At 44.4% G+C, this 26,685-nt stretch overlaps 1 protein-coding gene across 4 annotated transcripts in view; it reads right to left on the bottom strand.

Annotated features, from left to right (window-relative positions):
* Nucleotides 1-6,436: 6,436 nt before the first annotated feature.
* Nucleotides 6,437-26,685, bottom strand: part of AGPAT5 (1-acylglycerol-3-phosphate O-acyltransferase 5) — a 68,036-nt gene continuing 47,787 nt past the window's right edge. The window contains exons 6-9 of one of the 4 annotated variants that reach the window (XR_012381117.1): nt 24,710-24,871; nt 17,703-17,826; nt 8,940-15,600; nt 6,437-8,649 (exon numbers count right to left, since the gene is read on the bottom strand). Coding sequence is in view for 1 of the 4 variants with exons in the window: in XM_025886161.2 (XP_025741946.1) it covers nt 15,375-15,600; nt 17,703-17,826; nt 24,710-24,871 (512 nt within the window). In the remaining 3 variants the exon portion in view is untranslated. Of the gene's footprint in view, nt 15,601-17,702; nt 17,827-23,262; nt 23,433-24,709; nt 24,872-26,685 lie in introns of all 4 variants that reach the window. The other 3 variants (XR_012381116.1, XR_003210996.2, XM_025886161.2) reach the window with 3 other exon arrangements.

Raw genomic sequence — 26,685 nt, 5'->3', positions numbered from 1 at the left:
GGCTCGGTCACCCCCCTCCTGCTAGGTGCCGAGTTCCGCCCGTTGCTGCCCGCAGAGCCGAAACCCCGCTCCCCTCCGTGGGTCCCACTTCACGGGACAGCGAGCAGCCGGTGTCTCAGTCTGCTCCAGCCGCTATCACAGAATGCCACAGACCAGAGGCCTGACCAGCAGACATGTGTTTCTCTAGTTCTGGAGGCTGGGAGTCTGAGGTCGAGGTGCTGGCAGATCCCGTGTCTGGGGAAGGCCTGCATCCTGGTTCAGACAGTGTGTCTTCTTGCTGTGTGTCTTCACAGGTGGGAGAAAGCCAGCTCTGGTCTCTGCTTCTTCTGATCAGGATGCTAATTCCATCACTTGAGCCCTGTCCTCATGCCATCTTCTAACCTAATCACCTTCCAAGGGCAGCACCTCCAAATACGATCACATTGGGGGTGAGGGCTTTAACATTAATTTGAGGGGGACACATTCAGTCCATAGCAACCTGGTCATGAGGTTGCTTAACAAAGAGTGATCCTGTTAAGGAGGGACTGGTCAGCTCAGCCTGGGAAAGACAAACCTCCTGAGTTGGGTTTTGAGACATGTGTAGGAGTTTGTTAAGGATGAAGTACATTACAGACTAAGGGAAAGGGGATCCCACCTTTAGGTGGTAGCAATTATTCTTAATTGTTCAAAGAGTAAAACAATGAACAAATCCCTCCAATAAATCACTCCTCTGCAAAGCATTTAACTCACTCAAATGGGTGTCCCTCAGTGAACAGCACTGAGAAGTGAGTCCTTGTACACTTGCCAGAGCGACCATTCTGCTATAAGGGACCTTCAGAGATCTCCCGACAGATGGACAAGTATTGAGTTGTTTTTAGAATGTCAACACTACGAGGTATATAGGTCTCAGCGATTTTAGGATGGCGGGGAGATTTAAAAGCCTCATGGCCATCTCAAGTCACCTCCGTCTGGCACAGTGCTCTGCCTGCAGGGATGTCTCAAACTGGGAATTAAATACAGGTGTGGAGGGGGCATGGCGGGGGAGGCACGGAGAGGGGGAGGCCGGTCCCACAGGGGCCCCACCGGCGTTCAGAGATGACAGGGGCAATCCAAGGGAAAGCGTGTTACTTTTCTGATGGAACACATACATTTAGGTGTGAGTCCCACCTGCCATACTGTGAGTCCTCTGAGCCCGGGGATGATTTCTCATTGATCTAAAATACCACAGACCAGGCAGCCTCAACAACGGGAATTTATTTCCTCCCGGTTCTGGAGGCTGGAGGTCCGAGGTCAAGGTGTTGGATCTCCGGAGGCCACTCTCCTTGATGTGTAGATGCCACCTTTTTGCTGTGTTCTTGCTGTGTGCCCTCACCCCCCCGCCCTGCCCGGTCCACATGCATCCCTGGGCTTTCTTCCAGTTCTTATACGGACATCAGTCAGACAGGATTAAGGCCCAACCCTGATGACCTCATTTTACTTCCGTCACCTCTTTTAAGACCCTATCTCCAAGTATAGTCACATTCTGAGGTCCTTGGGGTTAAGACTTCAATATATGAATTTGGGAGGACACAGTTCAGTCCATCACAATCCCCATGATTCCAACACCAAGCACAAGCACCTGGCACATAGGTGGGGGGAGGGCTGACGTATTGATTCACTCAATCAAAACATCTTTTTGCTTCCACTGGACTCCCCTAGTCTCTAGAAAAATGGGTTAACTTGTCAACAGTGGATTCACAGAGACTACACATTGATAGTCACTTTGAAAGCAGGAGGATCTACGAATTAGGCTGGATTGGGCTGAGAATTTGGGCAGGTCTGAGTGCCATGGAAGGGGGTAGTCAGGAGCTCTTCTGCAAACAGCTCCTTCCTGGAGAAAAGCCTGCCTAGCATCCCACCTGCAGTTCATCCCCTGGGTTCCACCTTGACCATGCACACTCTGTGTGCATAAGACTGCCCAGCAGACGGATGCCCCAACCGGAGCAGGGATGGATGGGACTCACTGTCCACCCCAAATCAGTCTTTGCCCCTGGTGTCACCTGTGGCAAATAAAGACAGAGCCAGCTGTCTGCTCGTTGTCCACACTGGCTTTCTTCATTATACACACAACCCCCTGCCCGCTGCAGGAGCCTGCCTGAAGAAGCCGAAGCCATGGAAAGTGCAGAAGCACTGGAGGAGAATGTGAACAGCACAGCCTGTCCTTTCCGGGTTGCTGGCTGAGCTGGGACAATGAGGTCATGCTCGTCCCAGTCACAGCTCCCCCGAAGGAAGACACTCTGTAAACAGGAAGAACAAGTAGAAAGCAGGATGAACCGGCACCGGGAAGAATCCACTGTTCTTGGGGGCCAATTTCGGTCCTGCCCCGCAGGTCCACTCTGTAGAAGGGAGAAGGTGAGCCTGTGTTTCTCCACCAGCTGTGTGTGGGTGATAACGCAGGTCACCTTGCCCACACTTACTCTGTGGGCCGAGCACAAGCCCACATGTCCAGACAGCTTCTCAGTTACGTGTTGGTTGCTTTTACAGCTGAAGGAGAGCTTGCAGGTTAGCCCAGCTATGTATTTTGCATAGATGCAGGAACTGACCCAGTGCAGGGGGTGCCTTCCAAGGTGAACCAAGGTGGGGCCAGATCGGCCTCTCCTCACGTCCAGGGGGTGGTGCTTCGTGAGGCCCCATCAGAGGCCCGGGGGAGCGCGGGGAAAGGCCCTGGTTGTGGGGTCAGGCAAACAGATGTGGACCGCGCCCCCACCCACTCACCCCAGACCCTTTCAGTGACTCTCCTCCATTATTAACCTGTGCAGGTCCATCCACCTCCGTGGTAAGACTAGGATGCCCTTCTGTCCCCTTGGGGTCTGGTGAAGCATGGGCAGGAGAGTGCCCATCAAGCGCTAGCCCAGGGCCGGGCATATGCCAGGCGTGAACGTCATTTCCTTCTGTTTTCTCTGCCCCATGCTCCCAGCGGCCCTCTCCTCCCCCACACCCCTACCTGCTGTCACTGTCGCGGTCATGCTCTTGCCTTTCCTCCCGTATGCCCCTGGCCTGAACCTGCCTTCCTGCTCTGCTCTCTGCCTCCTGAGACTCTGCAGAAGTCACGCGGGTCATCACGGGCGGCAGCTCTCCCAGCGGCTGGTTGGGCGGCGTGGGGGGCATCTTGGGCCCGCTCTGGGGCTCTCTCGTCTTGGTTGCACAGTGGGAGCCATCCTGCCTGCTTTATAACGTCGTGCGGATGAAATAGACAGGCACAGCACCTGCCATGCCATGGGCGCTCAGGATACCATGACCGTCGCTGGTGCTGGGACTGCTCAGGCTCAGCTCAAGCTCCATGTGCTCTGCGAGGCCTGATTCTTCCCTGGAAGTTAGAAGCCCTTAGATGCAGTTTGACACTTAACCGGTCTCGGGTCCTGTGCTCGACTGGTCACGTGTCTGCGCTGTGTGCAGAGATGGGGCCGTGCTTTGGAAATGTGAGGACGTTGCTCCTCTGGGTGCAAGATTAACCGTAGCCCTCAGCAGCTGGGCTGTCCCAGCGAGCCCCACGGGACAACACCAACAGCGCGTGCTTCCGAGAGCCTCAATTGAAGCATCGCCATCCTTTCAGGCGGGTTTCAAATCGGGTGAGGGGCATCAGTGCTGTGTTCCTCCTATTACTCAGGAAGATGCCAGACACTGAAACTCAAGTTGACAGGAGTCTGGCTGAGGTTGTCCCTTAGGGAGGACACAGGCAAGGTCCAAAGCTTCGGATGTAAAGGGCTAAGCATGACGTGGTGATGTCCCTGTGCCTTCCCCTCAAGTTTAACACAAATATCCATGTAAGCCTTGCGGGAAACCAGCCGGGGGACAGCCTGGAGGTGGGGAGGGGAGCTGTAGCCGTGGCCTAGAGGCCCCCGGGCCTGGACGCACCATCGCCCTCTGTGGACCGCCTCCCGGGACAGTCGTTCCAGCTCCCAGCGGCTCGGAGCCGGGCAGAGGGCTCTCTAGCTCCTGGCTGGACAATGAGCGAGGAGGCGGGAGGCCGAGGCAAGTGTGTGGCAGAAAGGGCCCGGGCTCTGCCCTCACGGCTGCCCACCACTCCTGCAGGCCTGACCTGCGGCGCCCTGTGTCTCTGGGCCGCACCTTGTCACCTGTGAACAGTTGGACAAGGGTGTCCCAGCCGAGGCGGGCAGCTGTGGCTTGTGTGCGGGGGACTGGGGCTGCTCCTCGGAGGCCACGGGGCAGGAGGTCCGGCTGCGGCGGCGCCACGTCCACGGCCCGGCCCTGTGCCCGGGACGCACTGCCCGCTCTGTTCTGGCGGCGGTGTCAGGGGCCGCCTGGCACGGTCCCACACGGGTGTGCAGAGCCCCCCAGAGCCTGCGGGTGGAGGCCGTGAGGACGTGTTGGGCCCGGGATGGGGGAGACATCGAGGGGGGGCAACACGCTGGGGCATCAGCCTGCTCAGCATGCCACCACTGCCACTAACGGGGGACCCTGGTTCCAGTCCCCTCGGAGGAGGAGACCCAGGTCAGGCTCTTCTCCACTCTGGCCTCGGCCTCCTCGTCTCAAAGTCACTGCCCAGCTCCGAGATGCAGGGCTCCCACCTCTGCAGCAAGGCCTGCCTGTCACGGAGGCGCGGCTGGGTGGCGGGGAGGGAAGAACAGGCTGTGCAGGCTCCACAGGCATGTCCAGAACCCTCGTGGGTACCGGGTGTACCGACTGGCCTCCAGCAGCAGCAGCCTCACCTCAGCGGGGGACGGAAAGCTCATCTGACCGAGGCACTGATCAGAGCCCCTCTTGCCAGCTCGCTCCCCTGCCAGAGCCAATTAGGATATTGGGAATGCCGTTCCCAAGGGCTCCAAGGGCGTCTGCAGCTGGGATTGGGCTCCCAGTGCCTCAGGTGACCTACGAGAGAACACAGCCCGGCGTCAGGGACGCGCATTGGGCAAGGACAGGCATGCCCCGAGCTGAGCTGTGGCCGGGGGTTTGCCGTTTGCCTGTAGGCGGCCCAGCCTGCCAGGTGTGAGGTCATGTTTATGGCCCCCATGGCAATGAAAGAGGCTGAGAGGTACATGTGACTGCAGATGAGGCCCTACAGGTGGGGAGCAGGAGAGAGAAGATGCCGGCAACCTTTCCTGTGGCTCCCGTGATCCTCGGGCGTTGCAGGACGCGTGCGGTTTTCCATGGGCCGGCGTGATTTCTCCCCAGAGGTCTGTTCCTTTTCCTGAAGCACTTTGCTGCCATGAAGTGGCCACCAGGGGGTGGCAGACAATTGTGGCAAAGACTTGGACCCACACTTGATTTACGGCAACTGCACCACTCCCCACGCCACCCATCGAGACAGGCTTCAAAGCATGAAAAACTAAGGTGTGTTTGATCCCACCTATTAGCCAGGCCTTTTCCGCTGATGCATGTTTATGGTGTCAAAGGTTTGTGGTTTATGGTCTCAGTGGCGTCTTTTACTCTTCAAAGTCCTAAGCCTCCCAGCAGCAGGGGAGGGGTCCTTCCGTCTGTGGCCTCAGCAGACATATTTCATCCTCTGTGTGGGCGAAGAGCAAATGTCAGGCATTTCTTAGGACTTGGCTCTGCTTTGGGATATTTTTAAAACGAAACAGATATTCACTGAAGGACATTTGGGGATCCCTCTCCACTTCATGAGGTTATCAAGAGAAAGTAGAATATGTGAAGCACTTTGCACATTGTCTTAGGTAGTAAATAACATGGGATGGCTCTTCTATTATGTTGGAGCTTTTATTTGAATACTGACATGGCTGATACTTTGAAGCATGGAGGGACTCTCTTCAGAGGTCACCTAGACCCTGGATTCAACACAAAAATGTGAAGACAGGTAATTCAGCAGTCTGAAAAATCCTTATCATGGGAAACCTTTTTATACCTATGTATATGTATGTACACACATGTATATTTCATATATTTGAAAGCATATTTATATATCATGTATCTTCTCTTATACACATTATATTCCTGATAATAAAGTCATATCGATACTTGGTGATTACAGTTCAAACTGGTGAGCACCAGGAAGAGCAGGTTCTCTACCACTTACTCCCTCCACCTGTGAGATCTTAATCAAGTTGCCATACTTTCTTCTGTTTGAAGGTCGTTTCTGTAATCGGGAAAGTAAACCAGCTGTGCTTGATGCCCCTCTACTTTTTTCCCTCAACTCTTCAAGTTTCCCAACTGTATCACGGCATTGAGCTATTATGAATTGATTTTATATGTCACTACCAGTCTTAACCTACAGTGCCGAAATTACTTACCAGATAAAAAGAGCATTCTTTTAGCAACTCAAGGGGAATCATCTGGTTTCCGATGCACTTCTCGGAGTTATTAGCTGCTGCCTTGTTAAAACTCTCATTCTTTTGCTGTCACCATTTTTAATGTGTCTTCGGAGGCAACTATAAACACTGTTTTTCAACATAATTCATCCCAAGTAATTTCCTTTGGGAAGAACAAAAGGAGCAGGCAGAAGTAACAAATTTTAGCTCTTTATTATAAGCAGATTCAACTGCAAACAAATATTTCCATTAATTATTTGGTATCATAGTACCAGGTAACATTAACTGATCACATCCATTTAAATACGGCAGAGGAATTTCCAATTATTTGCAGATTGTCACAGTTTACAGATTCCATTCATACTTGGACTAGCGATCAAAGAAAAGTGGTAACTTATTTAGCTAGTGATCAGGATAAATATGGAATCACCTTCAGATAATATTGCTTAAACAAAACAACCTATGTGCCTAGATTTAACATTTTTCAATTTGGTAAAACTTAAGGATGCAAAAACAGCAAAGAATAGTATGGCATAGTGTTCATTGTTAAGCCCCAATCCAAAATAAAACGACTCAGTATTGTCCTATTTCTTCCGATTTTGTTTCTTGGTTGTGCTTTATTGTCCTGAACACCAATAATTTCTAGATGATGCTTCCAAAGCATGACTTCCATATCACTTATTAAATATTTATTGCATATGCCATTTACTTTTAAAAGGAATTTGTTGGCTTCAGGTTGTAAAGTTAAAACATAACTACTTTAGAGAATCTTCAACTCTTAGTCATTGAATCTGATAATGTAATTAATCTAATCATAAAATGTCTAGCCTCGCATTTCTATCTATTGAATAAACAAACCCTGTTGACTGCCTAATATGAGCTGGGAATTGTGGTCGAGTCTCAGGATAGAAAAGTCCAGTAGAAATATAATGCCAGACATCTATGTAATTTTTAATTTTCCAGTAGCCACATTAGAAAAATGCGAAATTTTATTTTTTTAAAGATTTTATTTATTTATTTGACAGAAACACAGCGAGAGAGGGAACACAAGCAGGGGGAATGGCAGAGGGAGAAGCAGGCTTCCCGCGGAGCAGGGAGCCCGATACGGGGCTCCATCCCACGACCCTGGGATCATGACCTGAGGTGAAGGCAGACGCTTAACGACTGAGCCACCCAGGTGCCCCAAAGGTGAAATTTTATTACATTTTATTGAACACCATATATCCAATGTTTTTTACAATATGTAATCAATATAAGTACTAATCAACGACATTTTTTAAAACTAATTAAAACACAATCTGGAATGCATTTTATCCTTACAGCATGGCTCACATGTTGAGGGCTCTGGGGGACATGGGACTATGGTCACCACCTGGGAAAGAGTAGGTTTGGAGGTGGGGTGTGACCCCCGCATTGTCAGAGGGGAACTGGGAAACTGTGTCCGGGCCTGGGATTTAAGGGGCCGTGAAGAGAGAGGAAGCTGCTGGAGGCAGGAGGGAGAAGCCCGCAGGTAGACTGGCCCGAGGAGACAGGTGGAAGGTGGCCCATGCATCCGGCGCAGTGGGTTGGGAGGCTGCCCGGGTATGAGGGAATCACAGACGGGAAGATGGAAAGTCTCCGGCAACTGGACTCCGGTCGTGGAAGTGACCCACTGTCACAGATTTGGGACCTGGCTGCCTACATCTCCAGGTCTCCTGACTCTCAGACTAACATTTTTGTGCACTGCCTTGAAGCCAAGTCCAGTTTGGGCCTGTTGCTGCTTTAGGATTTATCAGAGCTTGGGTCAGTGATAAAACAGATGGGGAAACAAAGCGACACGCTAGGGAAAGTTGGAAAACCAGCCGACAACCAGAGTGGGTGCGGGACAACCGGAGCCAGGAATTACTGGAGACATAGACACATGGAGGGATGCTCTGTACCGGATTTATTTCTGATCTAAAATCCCTTTTTTTATCTCAACTTCTAGAAAAAGGGGGAGGAGAGGAAATACAGAGACAAAAGCATAAAAAGATATTAGCACATAAGAACAGAGGGAAACAGTGTTTGGGCTTGATGTTTTAAATATACTTTATTTCATTTCACAGTGTCAAGTTTGTGTTTGTCCCCTGCCAACGTAGAGCGACATAACCACAAACCTGCCCCCAAAACGTTATCGGCTCTGGCGTAAGGCAGAACGCGCTTGTGGACATGTACACGGACAAAGTAGCTGGGGTGGTTCACAGCAAAAGGCACGATAAGCGTAACAGAGTTTGCGACAGTGTCCTCCCCGCTGCTCGGATCTCCGGTAACAGGGGCACAGGCGACGAGTGCGCGCAGTAGTAACAGCGGGCACGAGCCCGGGTGCCGTGCACGGGTCACTTCAGTTCAGCCTCACACAACCCGCTGGGGCAGGCAACGTGACGGTCGTCTGTACTTTGTAATTAAGGGGTCAGAGACTGGGGACTAGACCGGGTCCCCTCCGCTAGCGGGCGGCAGGAGGGGGACTTGAACCCCAGTGGCCTGACACCGGGATCCACGCTTTCACTCCACCCCAAATCGCCTTCACAAACAAGGAACAGTAAGAGGTAAAAGGAATTCCACAGAGCCCTGTTCCCGCCCCCGGGACGACAGAAAGCCACGATTTCAAGAGACACACGGGCGGTGTGACCATCAGTGCGGCCAGTGGTGTGAGCGGAGCGCCTACGTCGTCGGGCTCACCTAAATCCGAGCACTGCGTTTACTCGTCCTGGGGTCGGGTGAGCCGCCTCCTCGAAAGCAGCAGCCCACGGCGGAGCGCGTCGGGGGCGGCTCTCGTCCGCATGGGTCCCTTGGGCGTCGTGCCGGACCTGGAGGCGGGGGTACGGCAGGGGTGACACGTCCAGTGTGTGGGTAGAACCGGTGCCTCCTTCGTTCCCCACCCGGGCTCTTAGCAAGCTTCCTTGGCGCCCCCAGCGGACAGCTCGAGAGAGAACCGCGCCGGCTCAGCCCCTGGAAGGTCGGGCTTCAGCTACCGCCATTCAGAATAAAATCAAACCAGCCAAAGCCAACACCCTCCCCTCCCCGCCCCCCAAGTGCTTCACTGACGGACTTACTCCCGTGTCCCCCTCGCGGCCGCTACACCGTGACTCCAGATTCTCCTTTAGGTATGGTGCTCTTCGATGATGCTCTTAACTCGAACGTGCTCTTCCTTCTCAACTAGGTTTTCTTCATCTCTGTTTCCATTATACAGACAAGAAATGACCTCCCAGAGTGGTCCCCGGGCTGTCCCATTCTGGCCAGTGACAAACCGTGGGACGGGGTGTTGATGAGAAGAGCAAATCTCCTCTGCCACCTTTCCAGAGACCTTCCACAAGATGGGGCACGAGAGAGAAAAGACGGAAGGCACTCATGGACAAGCGAAAACTGGTGAGGTGTCCAGAAATCACTCAGAAAGTGACCTGGGACCCAAGCAGACAGTAACTCAAGTACGCAAGGGCAGGACGCTGAACGACTGTGAACACATTCGGTAATAAAGACTGCTAACAATCGTGTGTTTGAATTCCAGAATGCATCAGACAATAACAATTACTTATTCACACATCGTAGACAGGAAGTAGAGCTGAAATGATTTAGGAAGAATTAGGATAATCTCTCACATTTATACTCAACTTTATATAAAAATGCATTTTTACAACTATTATCTCCTTTGACTCTCACCAACCTCTGTTGAGGTAAATAAGTGGTCTCCTTATTTTATTGATAAAGAAGGGCTCAAACAGGGAAGGTAGTGTGCTTAAGGTTATATATACGTGTAGTGATACAGCACAGACCATTTGATAGTTTGCGGTTTCCCACAGTAAGTGACCTTCAGAGGGATCATTTCAAGTATGACTGTAGTCTGTGCCACTATAAGGAAAGGCCTTTGAATCTGCCATTCCACATCACCCTTTGCCAACATGGGGACTCTGTGCTACCAACATAAGGGACAGACACCCCCTCAGCCCTCAAGCCCACCATGGAGTCAGTTTGGAGACCATGACATTTTCTCATGAAAGATGGAGAATCTTTCCTTTTGTAATTCTGTGTTGTTTTAGATTTTAAACAAAACACCTTTATTTTATTTTTTTAAAGATTTATTTATCTTGAGAGAGTGGGAATAAGAGAGAGAGAGAGAGCACATGAAAGGGGGGAGGGTAGAGGGAGAAGCAGACTCCCCGCTGAGCAGGGAGCCCGACGCGGGACTCGATCCCAGGACTCCGGGATCATGACCTGAGCCGAAGGCCATCGCTTAACTGACCGAGCCACCCAGGCGCCCTAAACAAAACATCTTTAAGTGACTACAGTTATAGTTATGACCATCTACTTTTAAAGGCACTGAGGTAGTAGGAAATACTGCATTACATCTTTGTTAAGCAGAAAAGAACGGGTATTAGTGTGACTTTGGTACTGTATTCAAACTCGCTGAGTCTCCATTTCCTCCTCTGTAAAACCAGGAGCAAGAGAAGTTGAAGAACAAGATTTACTCAGCACCTGCCACACCCCATGTGCTACATCCAGTGCTTTGATAACTTACTGAGTCACCAACAACCCTTTGAGGTAAATACAGCTATCATCTGTAACGTACAGGTGAGAACATTCAAACAGAAACATCAAGTAGAAACAGAAACGTTAAGGAACTTGTCCAAGGCGGAATCCCAAGTGGTAGCGTCAGGACTCACTACCTGGTGGTCGGTCCGCAGCTGTTAGTCTCCAGGCCGAGCGACACTGTGGCCCCGGGGTCCACATGTGAGGAGATGGGACAACACGCCGAGGAGGTTAGCACACTGCCTGGCACACAGTAAGCACCCAACCAACCTTAGCAAGTATCAGAACAAAACAAAATCATAAAATAATGTATCCTGCAGCTATTATTTGGCAATAAAACATACATATATATAAAACATACATACCCATTATCACAAATATGTGAAATAACTATCACCCAATAGATATTTTATCACCATGTATCCCCAAGTAAATTTTGAGATTTATATTTTCCTTTTTTTTTTTTGCTGGATTAATGAAGCACCAATAAACTCAAGATAAATCAGAATTTATTCTGAACATACCATAAGGAGACAAGACAAATATTCTTTCCTCCTGAACACACAGAGAACATCAGTGGCATCTTTTTTTTTTTAAGGTGCAACGATTTATAAAAATAAAGATAAAATTAGCAGAATAGGTCTTTCTTACATATTCACATATAAAATCATGAACTACTAATAATTTGGATGGAATAACTGACCATCAATAAACATTTACTGAGAGTTTGTTCAACAGATCATATTTTTTTTAACACAGAAGTAACTGAGCTTTCTATTTGGAGAGCCTTTCTGAAAAATAACTCCCCCCCCCCCCCCCGCTGGGGGTAAGGTATTTATCTGATCTCATGCATGACTACACTGAGAATAACTCCCCAGTTGGTAAAAGTAACAGATTTACTTTCTTGTCCACAAACTGGAGAAGGGGTCAAATGAAATCTTGGGGATAATGCTGAGTCATAACTACTCTAAACTGAAATAAGTCAGTAATTGTATATCTAGTACTTCAAAATATCTGAGTGAACTTTTAAATTCAATTACATGGATATTTTACCCATATAATATCAAATATCTGATTGTTTCCAAATTACCAGTTTGACTAAGTACTAATTTTCATTCTAATGTTTGACTGTTAGGTTAGTCTGTGTATAATGCCAAAATACTAAATGGTAACACAACATTCCAAATTAGCCAATCTTTAAAAGTATGTGTAACTCATAATAAAAAACAAGTCTAGGGGTGCCTGGGTGGCTCAGTCGTTAAGCATCTGCCTTCAGCTCGCGTCCTGGGATCGAGCCCATCGGGCTCCCTGCTCCACGAGAAGCCTGCTTCTCCCTCTCCCACTCCCCCTGCTTGTGTTCCCTCTCTCTCTGTGTCTCTCTCTGTCAAATAAATAAATAAAATCTTAAAAACAAAACAAAACAAAACAAACTAGTCTAACCCCTTCCTCTCCCCTCAAAAAATCCTACTTACAAAGATATGTAACTTACTACAAGGTGGTATCTGGAATATCTGCCAAGATAATCTTTTCTTCAATCTAATACATTAAGAACAAATACTATTGCGGTCAAAATGTACTATGCACTTGCAACTGTACACATGAAATATCATTATGATAGACATTTCTCGGTCTTCTTAAATGTGAGTCTGATAGGTACCTGGCAGCTACTTCGTGTCTCTACCTGGTGGGCAAATTTTATATATACTGTATTTTCATCATGGTCCATCTATTTAAAAGATCACCGTATTGACACAGATCTATTCAGTGAACGTAATAATAAACCATGTAACATTACAAAGGAAAAATAAAGCTTACGTCATCTGGATATAAAGGAAGATTGGTATCACTGTACAGGAAACAAAATCACATGGAAATGGAAGACATGAAAGAAATCATTAGTATGTACGATGCAGGGCTTAGTCAGATTGGTACTTTACTTACCGACTTGGCTAATCTTAGGCACTGGACAAGCCTCAGAACTGTCAAGCAACTAATACTTGCTATATACATTGTATAAGATACATAGATGAGTTTATATAATGAAACTAATATACTGCTTCACAATTTTGAGTATTGTAATATATTTTTTAAAACTTGCTCAATATTTGAGAAAAAAATATTATAATTTTATAAGTTCAGTATGTAGGACCAGCCATAAAGCCTATTCAATGTAACTGAAGACCGTCGGGGAATTTCTGGGTCGCAAAATGTTAAATAGCACAGACATTAGAGACAGTGAAAGATTTTATTTTTTCTTTTACTTTCATCCAAACACACCCTTTTCTGGAAAACATAAAAGCATGCACATTGATGGCATTCTTATAAAGAAAAACTAAGTAATAACTAAGCTGCAAATCAAGAATAATAAGAATAACACAAAGGCTTAAATGATATGTGAAAAGATTTACAGGTAGATACAGGGCTCTTAATTTTAGAAAATAATAATTCAAATCATATCAACACATGTTAAAAAGAAGCTAACTTTCCAAATATTTTGATACAAAATTTTTAAACTAACAAATATATTTTATAGAACTTCTGTGAGAATATAAGTATGTTCATAAGAAACATGATGTTCAAAGTGATCTTATGCCGTTCACTGAGACTTCTTAAAATCAGTTATAATCAACATTAATTCCAATGGTACTACTTCTTAAAATTTAAATTTAGAACATATCCATGATATTCAAGGTAAGTTGCACAACTTACATTTACTTTGATCTAATTAGAAAAAGCTTCTAACTTTAGGGTTGTTAAAAAAAGTATTAACAAAGACATGGGATTGATTTAACCTTCACTTTACTAGAAAGAGAAAATGACAATTTGGCATGAGAACACTTTTCAGAAGTGTGACCTACACCGCCGTGCAGTTAGGCCAGCCACGTCCCGTGGGGACGTGTGCACACATACTCACACTAACGTACGTGGACAACTCCCATTACCCAGCTGTGCAAAGGTGCCGTCTGACGTGGCCTGCTCTCTGGGTCTGGAGAATTGGTTAGACAAAATTTCCCTTCTTTATTATTTTCATTTTGTTCGTCATGATTCAGCTGGTGTGTTTCATCTGGGGCATGGATACAATTTTACAACAAAAATCCATTAAGCAGAAATGTTATCTTAAAGGGCTGGTAGGCAATCAAATTGAAGTTGTAACATAAAAATAGAGCAGATCCAAAAAGGTCGTCCTCTTGCACAGGATAGATTTATTATTTCATGATTGAAAACTGAATTGTGTGATTTGGTTCCGGAAACACAGCTCTTGTTTTGAGGTGATATGGCTTAATTGTGTAGCCCCATTAAAACCAATGAGAACTAAACAAATTCATTCAGGCTTGATGGATTAAATCTCCCTGGCTTGTGGAAGGTGAACTTCTTGACATGAGACAAGTGCAAAACGCCTTTGCCGCAGCTAGCGAGGCTGGCTCACAAGAGCTTAAACGAACAACTCTGCAGCAGGACAAACCCTGGCCGGCTACAGTTCCTCCCTGTGCACGTATGGTACCAGGCACCAAGCAGCACACTGCCAGTAAGCCAAAGGGAAAGAATCCAAACCCAGTGGAAATCAACCGTGATGACATTAAAAAAAAAAAAAAAATGACTTCTGAATTAAATGTTGTGCTAAACTCAATAGTAACAGGCAAAGGCACATGCTAGCAAATCTAGTCAGATGTTTGAAGGCTCCCATCACCTCAAATTATCTGTAGACTCAGGTCCAATAAAGGTTCACACTGATTATTTTGATATAAAAAATAATAGCAAACCTGAAGGTTTTCAAGTAGTTACGGCACAGATGCTGGGAAGTACTAAGAGCTTAGCATAACTCTTCAAAAAGCCGGGCAATGTAAAGTTCTGCTATAATGAATCAGGGTCACAATTCTAACTTAAACTTAATTCTCATATTTTATACATTATTCTTTCGTACACAATACAGGGTGTGCAAATTAAGCTGTTTCAATAAATATTAGAAATGTTAATTACTTTGCAAATATAAAGTAAAATCAGCTAATAATGCAATACAATAAAAGCATGCGCTAACCAGAGCTTCCTCCCCAGGGACAATTTCTTGCCCTTTTCCTTGGTATGCCTCTTAAACACTTAAATACAATTTCTTTCACTCCCTTGGAGACATTAAGCAAAAAGCAAAATATTACATAGCTCCAAGATCCTAAATATCTTAGTGATAAAGGTTGGACTAGTCAAGTTGTAAAAAATTAAAAATAACAAATACAGTGAAATATACTGCAAATTAATGTTCATGAACGCAGCCATCTGAATTACAAAACAATAACAAATTATACAATCCTAAGAGTCTTCTGAAGATGACATTAGTTCATAGGAAATGCCAAGTATAGCATAAACTGTTTAGTTTTTCCCTTTCCAGCAGCTTCTGTTCTAAAGTTGTAAAACCATGTATGTTTGCCCAAGACCAACTGCATATCGGCTTTAATCAGAAATTCTATTTTATCCAATGTTCAATCAACAAGGCTTTATTTACACTTCTTATTAAAATCAGGAAACAATTTGCCGTAAGGTGTGGCTGCCAACACTGAACCACGGAGCACATCCCACTGCCTGCAGACAGCTACCTGCTCAAGCTTTTATACTAACCCACAAGCAGCCAATTAAGGTTCCATAAATCCACGTTCTTACATAGAGTTTCCTTCCAGCCTCGGTCATAAGCATACCAGCAGTCAAACCACTTAAGATCAATAATGATGGTAAAGTCTTCTTGAGACTTAATTTAGAATTAACACTTTCCCCAGGAAATTTGTTTCTTCTTTCTGGATCCAGTGAATCATAAAACTCTATAAGCAACCTATGGCCAGAATGGAAAAAAAAAAAGTTTCAGGTTTAGTCACTTAATAGTCTAATTTAATAAATAGCTCTGGATGCCTATTACATGCTGGAAAAACTATAAGGTCCTTGGGAAAAAAAGATGAATGAGGAAATACCTAGAGACTTGATTTAACTGGAGTTTCTAGACTTTAAAAATATCTTTATATGCTCATTAGTGCAGATGATTGTATTATATGTAATTTTTTAAAAAGATGGTTTTAAGTAATTTTGTGGGGAAGATTTTTTTCTAAACTTTAGATTTTTAATAATTTTGCAACAACCAGACTCGCTCACCCATGGGTAATAACCCATCTCACTTCGTCTCCACCTTCCCCATCTTTACTCCTTCCTACGGCTCCCATTCCATCAGAAGTCAAAGAGAAGATGAGCAGTTCTTACAACATATATGGAGTTTCCCCCCCAAAAGCCCCCACTCACATGGGATTATAAAAAATAGGTACAAGAATGAAAAAATAGCATAGTTAATTCATTTTCCTATCTTATTTAAAAAATGTAAAGTTATAACAGCAGGACAGACTGAGCATAAAACTCTCAAACACAAGTACAAAAGCAGAAAATCCTTCCATTACCTTAACAAATTCCCTAGACATAACCACTGTTTTAAAAGGTCCAGACTCATTCTAAGTATGTATTAGCACCTACAACACGAAATACACTGGATATTAAGCATATTGTTCAGGCATTCTTTTCTTTTCTGAGAACTGATTCATGTATTTTATTTTCGAAATTTCTTCCATAACCCAAGTGGGTGGCAGTGAATGGTTGGTGAAATAAATTGTGTCATGTACAACTGATGGTCAATGAAATAGGGAAATGTAGCTACTTGTCTATAAATTTCAGAGAGTCTCATTTTCAATGCAGCACACTTCTAATAATTTTCACTTTTTAAAGTTAACTCAAAAGGGTTAATGAGGAAATAATTTTATTGTAATACAACGAAGAAAGGAACAGAGCAGTCTGCTGAGAAGTGTTATCAGGAGAATAAAACACAGGTAAAATTTCTGAACATAAACCTAATTTTGGAAGTCTTACTTTTGAGTCTGTAAAAACGCCACACTTTTCAATGTGGTTTTAGTAAATGATGCATCCTATAATTAATGGGCCTATTTTTTTTCAAAAAGAAGATAAAAAGTAGAGATGTTTAAAACATATCTTTCAAGAAACAGGATATGCTTCAGAAAGGATAAAACTCCCATTGACAGCAAACAAACAGTAAATAATATACCCTGAAGTTTTCATCCAAGAGAATTCAGTTTCTAAGTATCATATCAAAACCTGACATCCACTTTTTATCTTCCTAAAAAGAGAAGAAAATCCTAAATTTTTTTCCTTTAGAAAACTATGAAATCCAAGGGGTCCTGTTATCCGCTACGGAGGGCACCTGCTCCCCCGGGGTTCGCCCGTCAGTAAGTGGCACTTCACATTCCCTCCCTCAGTTCGACCTCACTAAGCTGTGCCTCACCCAGGAGGTATCTAAATACACCTGTAACTTACTGACAGGCAACGCTCAGCAAGAGTCAACACTGTTGTTTGCTCTGAAGCAATGTGATTAGCACGGATGAGCACAAGGTCAATCCCAGAAACTATTTAGGCCCCAAAATACTAACAGCAAAAGACATTTTGGTCAGAATGTCACCTGCCCCTTCTTCTTCCAACAAATATACCCATGCCTTTTCCACACATACATCAGACACAATGCTCTATCCCACAGCTTCGCTCTCTGGGCATCGTGGGCATGCCAGCTAGTTCTCAAACATACTACCTCTTTGTCTGACCCGGGAATGCACACATGGGGCATCTCACAGTGGAAAGCTGGGGGGGGGTGTTTTCTAATTTTACATCCCACCTCAGAGTGCCGTCTAGGAAATATTGTGAATGAAAAGAGGGAGGCCTCCTCTAACAAGTTCTTTCACAGACAGTGTAACAGAGTAAGGTTTAAAACATGAACAGACTGGACCCGAGTTTACAAAAAAGCATTACATTAGTTTCAAATTGTTTATTTACTACAGTGAAATGTAGCTGAACCCAAGTTTTTGAAGTAGGAGAACTGCTGTTACTCACTTATCTTTAATTTCAAAACGCTCATGAAGCCATCTTCTCATAAATGCCTGTTCTTCTGGGACATCTTTTTTGTCTATACGATCAATGTGAATATGAATTTTTGGACATTCTTTGCAGAGAAATTCTAACAAGAAACAAAAAAAATTCATTTTTTGTTATTTTACAATTCACGGTTATATAAAACAACTGAAAATGAGGTAAAAAATATTTTTAAGTGATGAAAAAGCAGATTCTTCAGCAAAAAAGAAAAAAGTTAAAAGAAAATAAGAATTCTACACTGATGGTTTTAGGTTTCAAGCTGAAGTAGAAGAATGTGTTATAATTTCCCAGTCTACCACAATTACCTGAAGTCACTAAGCTAAATGGATAGTACCAAATGTTACTTTTCATAAAATAACCTTCATTTCCACAGGCGACCGAGGAGTAGAAGGTGGACTCCACTGCAAGTCCACACCTACCCTCTGAAGGGTGCCCAAATGCCAGCCACCCTCAGGCTCACGAATCACCTGCAGGAGACTAGTCCGCTGTTTCCAAGCATATCACTCATCACACACTGTCACTTCTGTTCCCACGAGGCCATGAGTCCCCGAAGGGCGCACATGAAATCTGTCTGGTTCACTCTGCCAGAGCCCTGGGAGCATGAAGCACTTAACCCCCTGAATCCCTAGTGCCTTCGCCGGGCACATCAGCCTGTCATGGAGTGTCACACACCCAGCACAGACGTGGGAAAGAGACCTCCATTCCTCTAGGACTTGCTATTGGTTTCTACTCACTGGTACTCCCGGCTCTCCTGGCCTTCGCTGTATTTTCACATAACATATTTGGTTTAGGAACCAAAATTCCTTCTGTGGAATAGCTATGCGCTTTTAAGTGACTACAGTTTCTAAGACAGGCTAATTTGAACAAAGCAGGCAGTCCTCTTTCAGCCTGGGTTGCACAAGCAATGAGGCCAGGATTTATTCCAAGACAAGAAAGAACTCTGAGCTGGGAAATTCTCCTTCCTGTGGATGGCTTTTGGTGAAAAGGTGAGATTATGAACAGATTTAAAGTCCCTGGAGAACAAGATGTTCCTAAGAGATGTAAGAGGACACTATGTCCCCCAGGTGGGAATGCGAGGAGGCTGAGACCTGTTATCTCAAGTTGAAATGTGTTCAAAGACAGTGTTCCAAGAAGTGGTGACTCACATGCTCTGTGGCTGAAGGAAGAGTTTCAGCTTCAAGAAGTCTCTAGTCTTTGGACTCTGCACATGTCTGTTTTTTGTTAGGTATTCTCTACAATTGTTCTTCTTTACCACTGGTGCCAAGCCTTAATAACATGTGGCATTTCCGTCATCAAAATTATCTTACCGTTATATACTTTCAGGAGGGAATTGGCTTTGATGATAAAGGCACAAAAAGCACAGGGGGAAGACTGGACTCCAGAATTTTTGTCTTAGTTTTCTCAAGTTCTGTTGTCGGTTACGGAACCAAGGAACTGCAGAAGAAGGATTTTAGCAGCAGAACCATGCAGAGGTTCAGAGCACGGACAGGGAGTCAGGCAGCCTGGGTCTTGATCCCTGTTCAGCCCTGGGAAGACGGGCTCGCTCTCGGTACCTGCCCCCCAGTCTGCAAGGCAGAGATAGGGGCGCTGCGAGGGGTCCGGACTTCGAGCTCTGAGAGCAGCGCCAGCACACCGTACGCTCTACGGGTCGGCGATTCCAACTTTTTAGCCGCATGTAACTTCTCATCTCACCCTCTCATTTGTATTTCTGATCCATAAAAATGCAGATCCCCAACACCAATTCCTCCTACTTTCATCTAATTATCTACATCCCCTGCTCAACATCGCCTAATTAAACAGTAAGCCAGCTGATGCCGCAGGGACGTGGCCACGGCCACAGGCTGTGAGGAGGTAAAAGTGAGCAGACTTGAACTTGTAACCGCGGTGCCTGGGAAGTGACAGCAGTGTGTTCCATGAGACATCAGCTGAGGAGGGAAGAGGCATGGACACTGAGAAGGACTCCCAAATTCATATGGCAGTAAAATATACATGGTATCCTGGTGTTTACAACACAGTTTTGTGTACATTATTTCATCCGACCTCCAGGAGTCCCTGTAGGCAAGTGCTACTACCCTTGTAGGGCTTGGAGAGGACCAAGAGCCAGCGCGGATGGTGGTGCAGCCCCATCAGCCCAGTCTCTGGGGTGAGGACCCAAATGAAAACCATGAGTGAATCATCAGATAAACACTAAATGACTTTCAGGAGACAAGAAAGAAGTAACATAAAGGGGGACGCCTGGGTGGCTCAGTCAGTTAGGCGCCTGCCTTTGGCTTGGGTCATGGTCCCGGGGTCCTGAGATCAAGTCCCGCATCGGGCTCCCTGCTCAGCAGACAGCCTGCTTCTCCCTTTGCCCCTCCCCCTGCTTGTGCTCTCTCTCTTTCTCAAGTAAATAAATAAAATAAAAAAAAAGAAGTGACATAAAGGTTTTCTTCAATATTTAATAAAGCTTCGTGTATCTATATTTGTAAAAACTATGTTCATTGGAGCTTATGTCCTATTGCATGAACAAAAATTTTCCCATAATATTTAGAAATATACAGAAAAAGTATTCTAATTAAAGTATAATTTTTTTAAAAGATTTATTTATTTGAGAGAGAGAGAGGGAGCGAGGGAGAGCATGAGCAGGGGCTCAGCAGGGAGCTCCATACGGGGCTCAATTCCAGACCGGCCACCCAGGCGCCCCAAGGTATAATTTTTTTCTAATTAGAACTTCCCTAGTAGAGCCCTAGAGTATATATATGCCAGGGTAATAGGAGTCTTTCAAGTATTCATACTTGTCACAGGACTAGTCTCTGGAGAAACTAAGTTCCATTTGCTCTGTGCCTGGGGAGCCAGGCCAGATGGAAATAGGAGAGAAGGGCAGAGCTCGGAGAGTGGGAGCAGAGAACGTGCATGTACTGAACTGGGACAGCTTCCACCCTGGCACCTCAGCCAGCTCCCACGCTGCTGCCTTATAACCCGCCCCCTTTCCCTCTGGGAGGAAAAAAATGAAATAAATCCAGGAGTAGAAAACTGGGTAGATAAACCATTGTATAGTCACATCAATGGACGTTACGTAGCATTTTTAAAACAGTACAGAAGTGTATATACTGACATATAAAGATATTTATGATTAAAAGCAGGATATAAAAGAAAATAATATATACAAATGACCTCACCTAAAAATATCCAAAGGCACAAACATACTCCAACACAGTGACATTATAAAAAGGAAGATTTTGAGGAAAATATCCAAATTGTTAAATGCATCTGGACAGGTGAGCCTATGGAGTTTTCTTCCTTCTTCTTTTGGGCTACCTGTAATTTTCCCCTCCAAATAAGTTTTCTTTTCATGTAAGAAAATATTAAACAGGAAAAAGTAACCTAGCACCATATTAAATGGTTAAACAGAACACCAAATGTTATCCTTAACTTCACAATTTATTACGGTATACCACCCCCTGTAGAAATGGAATTTAAGTAAGTCTATAATCAGACCGGCCTGTCTCTCCTCTGCCCAATGGACATTGTCCAGAGAAGACAAAGACCCTGATGACAAGACCAGATGAACCACAAAGTGCATGCCCAGGTGGGCTTTGATCACTATTCACCTTATAGCGAAAGACACCACGAAATGGGAAGCACAAGGGACACTACCTGCTACCTAGCTCTCTAACATGAGGCCTCACTATTAAGGCCCAAACTGTAAGTCTCGTGATCACAAGAGTTCAAGAGTTCATTCACAAACCCCCCCCCCCCCCCCCCCCGCGCAGCTTCTGCCCCCACCTGCAGCCACTCCATGCTAGTAGTCTTGAGCGAGCTGAGGCCCTGCACAGTCAACAATCATCCCAGGTGACTCTGAGGGAACTGTAATACTCCTACAATGCTTTGAGAAAGACGGTCCTGTGGCATATAAATGCACAATCTAGCAACTATGGAAATGTTTTTTAATTGGGCTATCAAATACGAGTATTGAATGATAGTCCACTATGTATGGAGATAATATTTAATACTAATCACACTCAACCACCAAGTACTTATGACATTCTAAGTTATGGAATTTTATACCTAACTCAACTTACATCATAAATTTAAAGTGCATCTTAATCTACACCAGAATAAAGTAGAGCAGAATAGCAATCAATTTATATAATAATGAGAATGGGGATTCTCAAGCTACAGGTTCCAACCTCAGGATTAAAATCAACTTGTAAATACCGAAAACCAGTTGTTGCATCTCATGTGCACAGGTATATTGGTAGAGGAACTTCTCAGCAGCGGTGATGTACATGCATTTGTGGAGCTGGTAGACCGCACCAGGGCGGCTTCCATGGAGGCTGTACAGCCCTGCACCCCTAACAGCAAAGTACGGACGTGACTTTTGTACTTGAATTTCACCCACGGGCCTGTTACCCAAACTCAACACTGGGATTTTTGCCAATCTGATAGTAAAACATGGTATCTTGTTAAAATTTTAATTTGCACTTTTCTTATTATGAATGAGATGGAGCATTTTTTTCTGTGAGCTACTACTGAGTTATTGATCATTTTCTCATCAATTTGTAGAAGCACTTTATACGTCAAGGAAATCCGGCTTTTTTTCTGTTATCTAAGTTGCAAATATCTCCCAGTTTGTCTTCCGTCCTTTGATTTTACTCTGGTGTCTTTTTCCTTGTGGAAATATTCACCCTTAATTGATTGAAATGACAGATTTATTTTCCACATGGCTTCTGGGTGTGATAGTTAGAAAAGCCAAACTTCTCCAAGAGAGACAGTTTGTTAAGTACAACACAAAGCCACTGTCAGCTAATGTGTATGCAGTAGAGGAAGCAGAGCAGTGGTGGGGGGCTGGGTTGGAATCTAGACAACAGCAATTCTAAAATGGTTTTCTTCCTCAAGGCTTCTCACCCCGTTGGGGGAAGGTAAAGAATTACCATATGCTGAGTGCTAACCTTGTGGCTTAAGCACTTAGTACCACCAGGAGTGCCAAAGCAAGAGAAAGCAAATGAGCTAGGGAAGAGGAATGTTGTGGGAACAGCAAAGCTGGGGGAGGGCAACAGAGGGGAGGGGTTTCACTTGGAAAGGAGGCCAGGCCTACACACGGCCTTCCATTCCAGAAGGCAAGGGAGTGCAAGAGAGGGACAGCTGGGGTACAGAGTCCTCAGAGGGCAGGCTGAAGAGGGTGGGGCCTGGCCCGTGAGCACCGCTGAAGGCAGGAGCTCTTATGACCAGGACGTGGCGTAATGAAAGCACTTTGCAAAGGTTATTATGGGAATTATATTTGTTTCTTATAAACAATTAAAACATGTTCAATAAATCTCATTTTTTAAACAACGATAAACTAGTGATAATATCGTTGAACAACTAAATGCATGTGTTTTCAAATGTAAAAATAGGTCAATGACTCCTTTGATGGTTAAAAAAAAGGAAGGAAAAATATTAATACATTGCCTTTCTTGATAACAAGGGAAGGATTTCTAGAGTAAAAATGTAGACTTAATTTTGCACATATGATACACAAACAATTAAGAAAAGTGGTTACCTCTGGGCAGGGGAAGTTGGACCCCGAGGGGAGGGGGACGTGGTGGAAAACAAGCTGTTTCACTGTGCACTTTATAGAGTTGTGGTTTTTAAACTGTTTGATGTATAATATATTCCAAAAAATTCCATTTAAAGTGAAAAAAATCTTCAGCTTCCAACGTGACAATTGCTCTGTGTCAAAGGCAATTGTGAGAGTAATCAGTCTTACTACTCCAGTTTTGTCTTGTTTTTTTTAAGATTTTTATTTATTTGACAGAGAGAGACACAGCGAGAGAGAGAACACAAGCAGGGGGAGTGGGAGAGGGAGAAGCAGGCTTCCCGCGGAGCAGGGAGCCCGACGCAGGGCTTGATCCCAGGACCCTGGGATCATGACCTGAGCTGAAGGCAGACGCTTAACGACTGAGCTACCCAGGTGCTCCACTACTTCAGATTTGTATTTCCAGCCACTATGACCGATTTTCACCACATTCACCACCCCCCCATTAGTGCTTCATCCCTTGGTCCTCTCTTCCAACTTCCCGCTCCAGGGAGCTACTCTGTCTTCTGGACAATATTTGAACACCAGCCTTCCAGAGGTCCCACTGACACACACACTCTGACAGGCCTGGTATTTCGACCTTCAACAGCCACCAATGTGACATAAAAAGCTCGTGTTCTATCTCTCGATCACAGCTCGAATGGACGCTTCAGAAAGGTGATGGCAACACTCCGCACTTCCTTGTTGGCCTAATCCCGTATTTAAATTTCTCTATCCATCAAGAGTGTCTTTAGTTATGTTTAACTAAAATATTCTGCTCACTTAAAATTCTATTTTTTCTTGTTATATCTGACAAACGCAGAGGCAACAGCTAAAAAGTCTTTATAGGGGCGCCTGGGTGGCTCAGTTAAGTGTCCGACTCTTGATCTCAGCTCAGGTCTCAATCTCAGGGTCGTGGGTTCAGGCCCTTTGTTGGGCTCCACGCTGGGCACGGAACAAAACAAAACAAAACAAAACAAAAACCCAGCACAGGTTTGAAAAAACAAAGAGTCGTATTTAACTGTTTCCTCTTGCCAAAGATACTAAATTTCACAAGTATTATATAAAAATCCATACAAAGGTGAATGCTGGCCATCAGTATACCTCAGTACCACTAGGTTAGCACTCTCCTCCACATTCCCTTCCTTTGATTTATGTAGCCTTCCATTCTTATGTGTGAACTCTGGGTAGAAAGAGGCTGAGTTAATGATATCGGGCAAGTCCAAAGGACTAATATGGCAACCAGGAAGTACCAAAATTAGCAGGACTCATGAAATTCAAATTGTTATGGATTAATAAAAAAATACCTGGAAAATAGATAAAGTATCTACCTAGGAAATATATCAAGTAAATGTTATGAAGTACACGTACCCATTAAAGAGAATAATTACACACTCACAAATATATGACATAATTGAAAATATAAACTCACCAGCCATGGACGGTGCTTCTTTCCGCTGCCCTTTATCATCAATAGTCCCTTCAAAAGCCACTGTCACATCATAAATTGCATCTAAATAATTCTTCATAGAATCAAAAGCAACGTGAGTTGCCTTTATTCTTGGTGTCAGCACATGTTTCAATACTGCAAAGCCTAAAAGAGAAGTTGATTCAGTGTGGCCATAAGTTAATTACAAAACACCTCAGCACAATATAATATCCAAATTGTCTTTAAATTTCCAGGAATAGACCAGAATATATTAAAGCCATAATCTCATATGTACAGACAGGGCTTGAGGTTTAGAAAGCACTCTTATGACTTGATGTATTTAAATAACATTCATTTAATACATATTTATTAAACTTCTACAGGAACAAGATGCTGGGGGAAAACTGTCAGAACACTGGCCCTCAGGAAGCTTATGACTTATCAGAAACCTGTCAATCTGGTAACCCCTGACACAGGCAGGTACTACCATCCTTATCTCTGGCCACAGGATAAAGGTAGCAACATCCTGCCCGTGGTCACTTCCGATTTAGGAGTACGATTTATAATTCTGACTCCTATCCACGATTTAATTTTATTTCTATTCAAATAGGGACGCGGGAGTGAAGGAGCACCTGAATGACCCCTGCTGTGTCGAGTGCCTGAAGGAAGAGCTGCTGTGGTCTAGCTCATGTGGAACACTGGGCTTGATAATTAGAAAACTGTTGTTGTTGTTGTTTTTAATTAAAATGAGATTCAATTTACATACCATTAAGTTCATCATTTCAAACGGTGCAACTCAGTGGTTTGTAGTAGATTCACAAAGCTGTGCAACCATCCCCACTATCAAATTCCAGACCATTTCTGTCTCTCCAGACAGACACCCTAGACCATCTGCAGACACTGAGCATTCTCCTTCCCTGGATCTGCCTGTTCTAGACATTTCACATGAATGGAGTCACAGTGTTGTGGACTTTTGTGTCTGGCCTCTTTCACTTAGCACAGCGTTTTTGAGGCTCATCCATAGTGAGGCAGGTATCAAAAATTGAGTACTTTTTGTGGCTGAGTAATACTCCACTGTATGGATCTACCACATTTCATTTATCTATTGATCAGATGATAAACATGCGAGTTGTTTTTAACCTTTGGCTCCTATAAATAATGCTGCTCTGAACATTCATATAAAATGTATGTGAATGCTAAACAAGTTGCTGTATGAACACAGGACTTCCATTCTCTTGGGTATATTTGAAATACACACACACACACACACACACACACACATATTGTACACACTGTAGTTGAGAAAGCACTGCACTTTATACTGGATAATCATATCCATGAGTGTTCCACTAATGTTTAGAATTTATTCTCCCCCCTTTCCTATTTCTCACTGCCTCCTTTTTGCTTGATTAGAATATTTACTGACAACTGAACAGAAAAGAGTAGCTTCCTGAAGTGACATGAAAATAGACTAGACAAAACTTGATTTGGATCTTCTCCTGCCTCTCTCCAGGGAAAATGAGCTGCATAAGGAAGAACAGCTATAGTATGTTGGGATCTTCCTGCAGAAGAATTTTTAAAATGTGAAGCGGTGTGGGAAAGAAAAAGATTCCCACAACCACATATCTGACTGAAGTCCCTAGAGTAGAAGTAGCTCAATTTATTCACAAACTTATAACACAAAGCTGAATAGTATACCAGGCTGGGAAACACTCAATTGTCGATTAAATTAGTTAATACTTTCTTCTTTGTTATTGGAGCTCATCCAATTTTATTAAGTCCAAAGTTCCACAGAATCACCCTGTGGTATTCACTGAGAACAATTACTAGAATCTATTAAGTCAGTAAGAAGATAGACAGAAAAATAGTATTAAAATAAAAAGTTTAATGAAAGTCTAAAAAAATCAGCTTTGTGACAGATGAATAAGAAATGCCCATCACTAATATGTAAGAAAAGTTAAGAAAAAGATCTTCTCACT

Source organism: Callorhinus ursinus, unplaced genomic scaffold (genome assembly GCF_003265705.2).
Source record: "Callorhinus ursinus isolate GAN/ISIS: 27379988/994484 unplaced genomic scaffold, GSC_fseal_2.0 scaffold17, whole genome shotgun sequence".
NCBI classification, from domain to species: domain Eukaryota; kingdom Metazoa; phylum Chordata; class Mammalia; order Carnivora; family Otariidae; genus Callorhinus; species Callorhinus ursinus.
The sequence above is the reverse complement of the archived record's forward strand: the minus strand, read 5'-3'. Positions and strand labels throughout refer to the sequence as shown.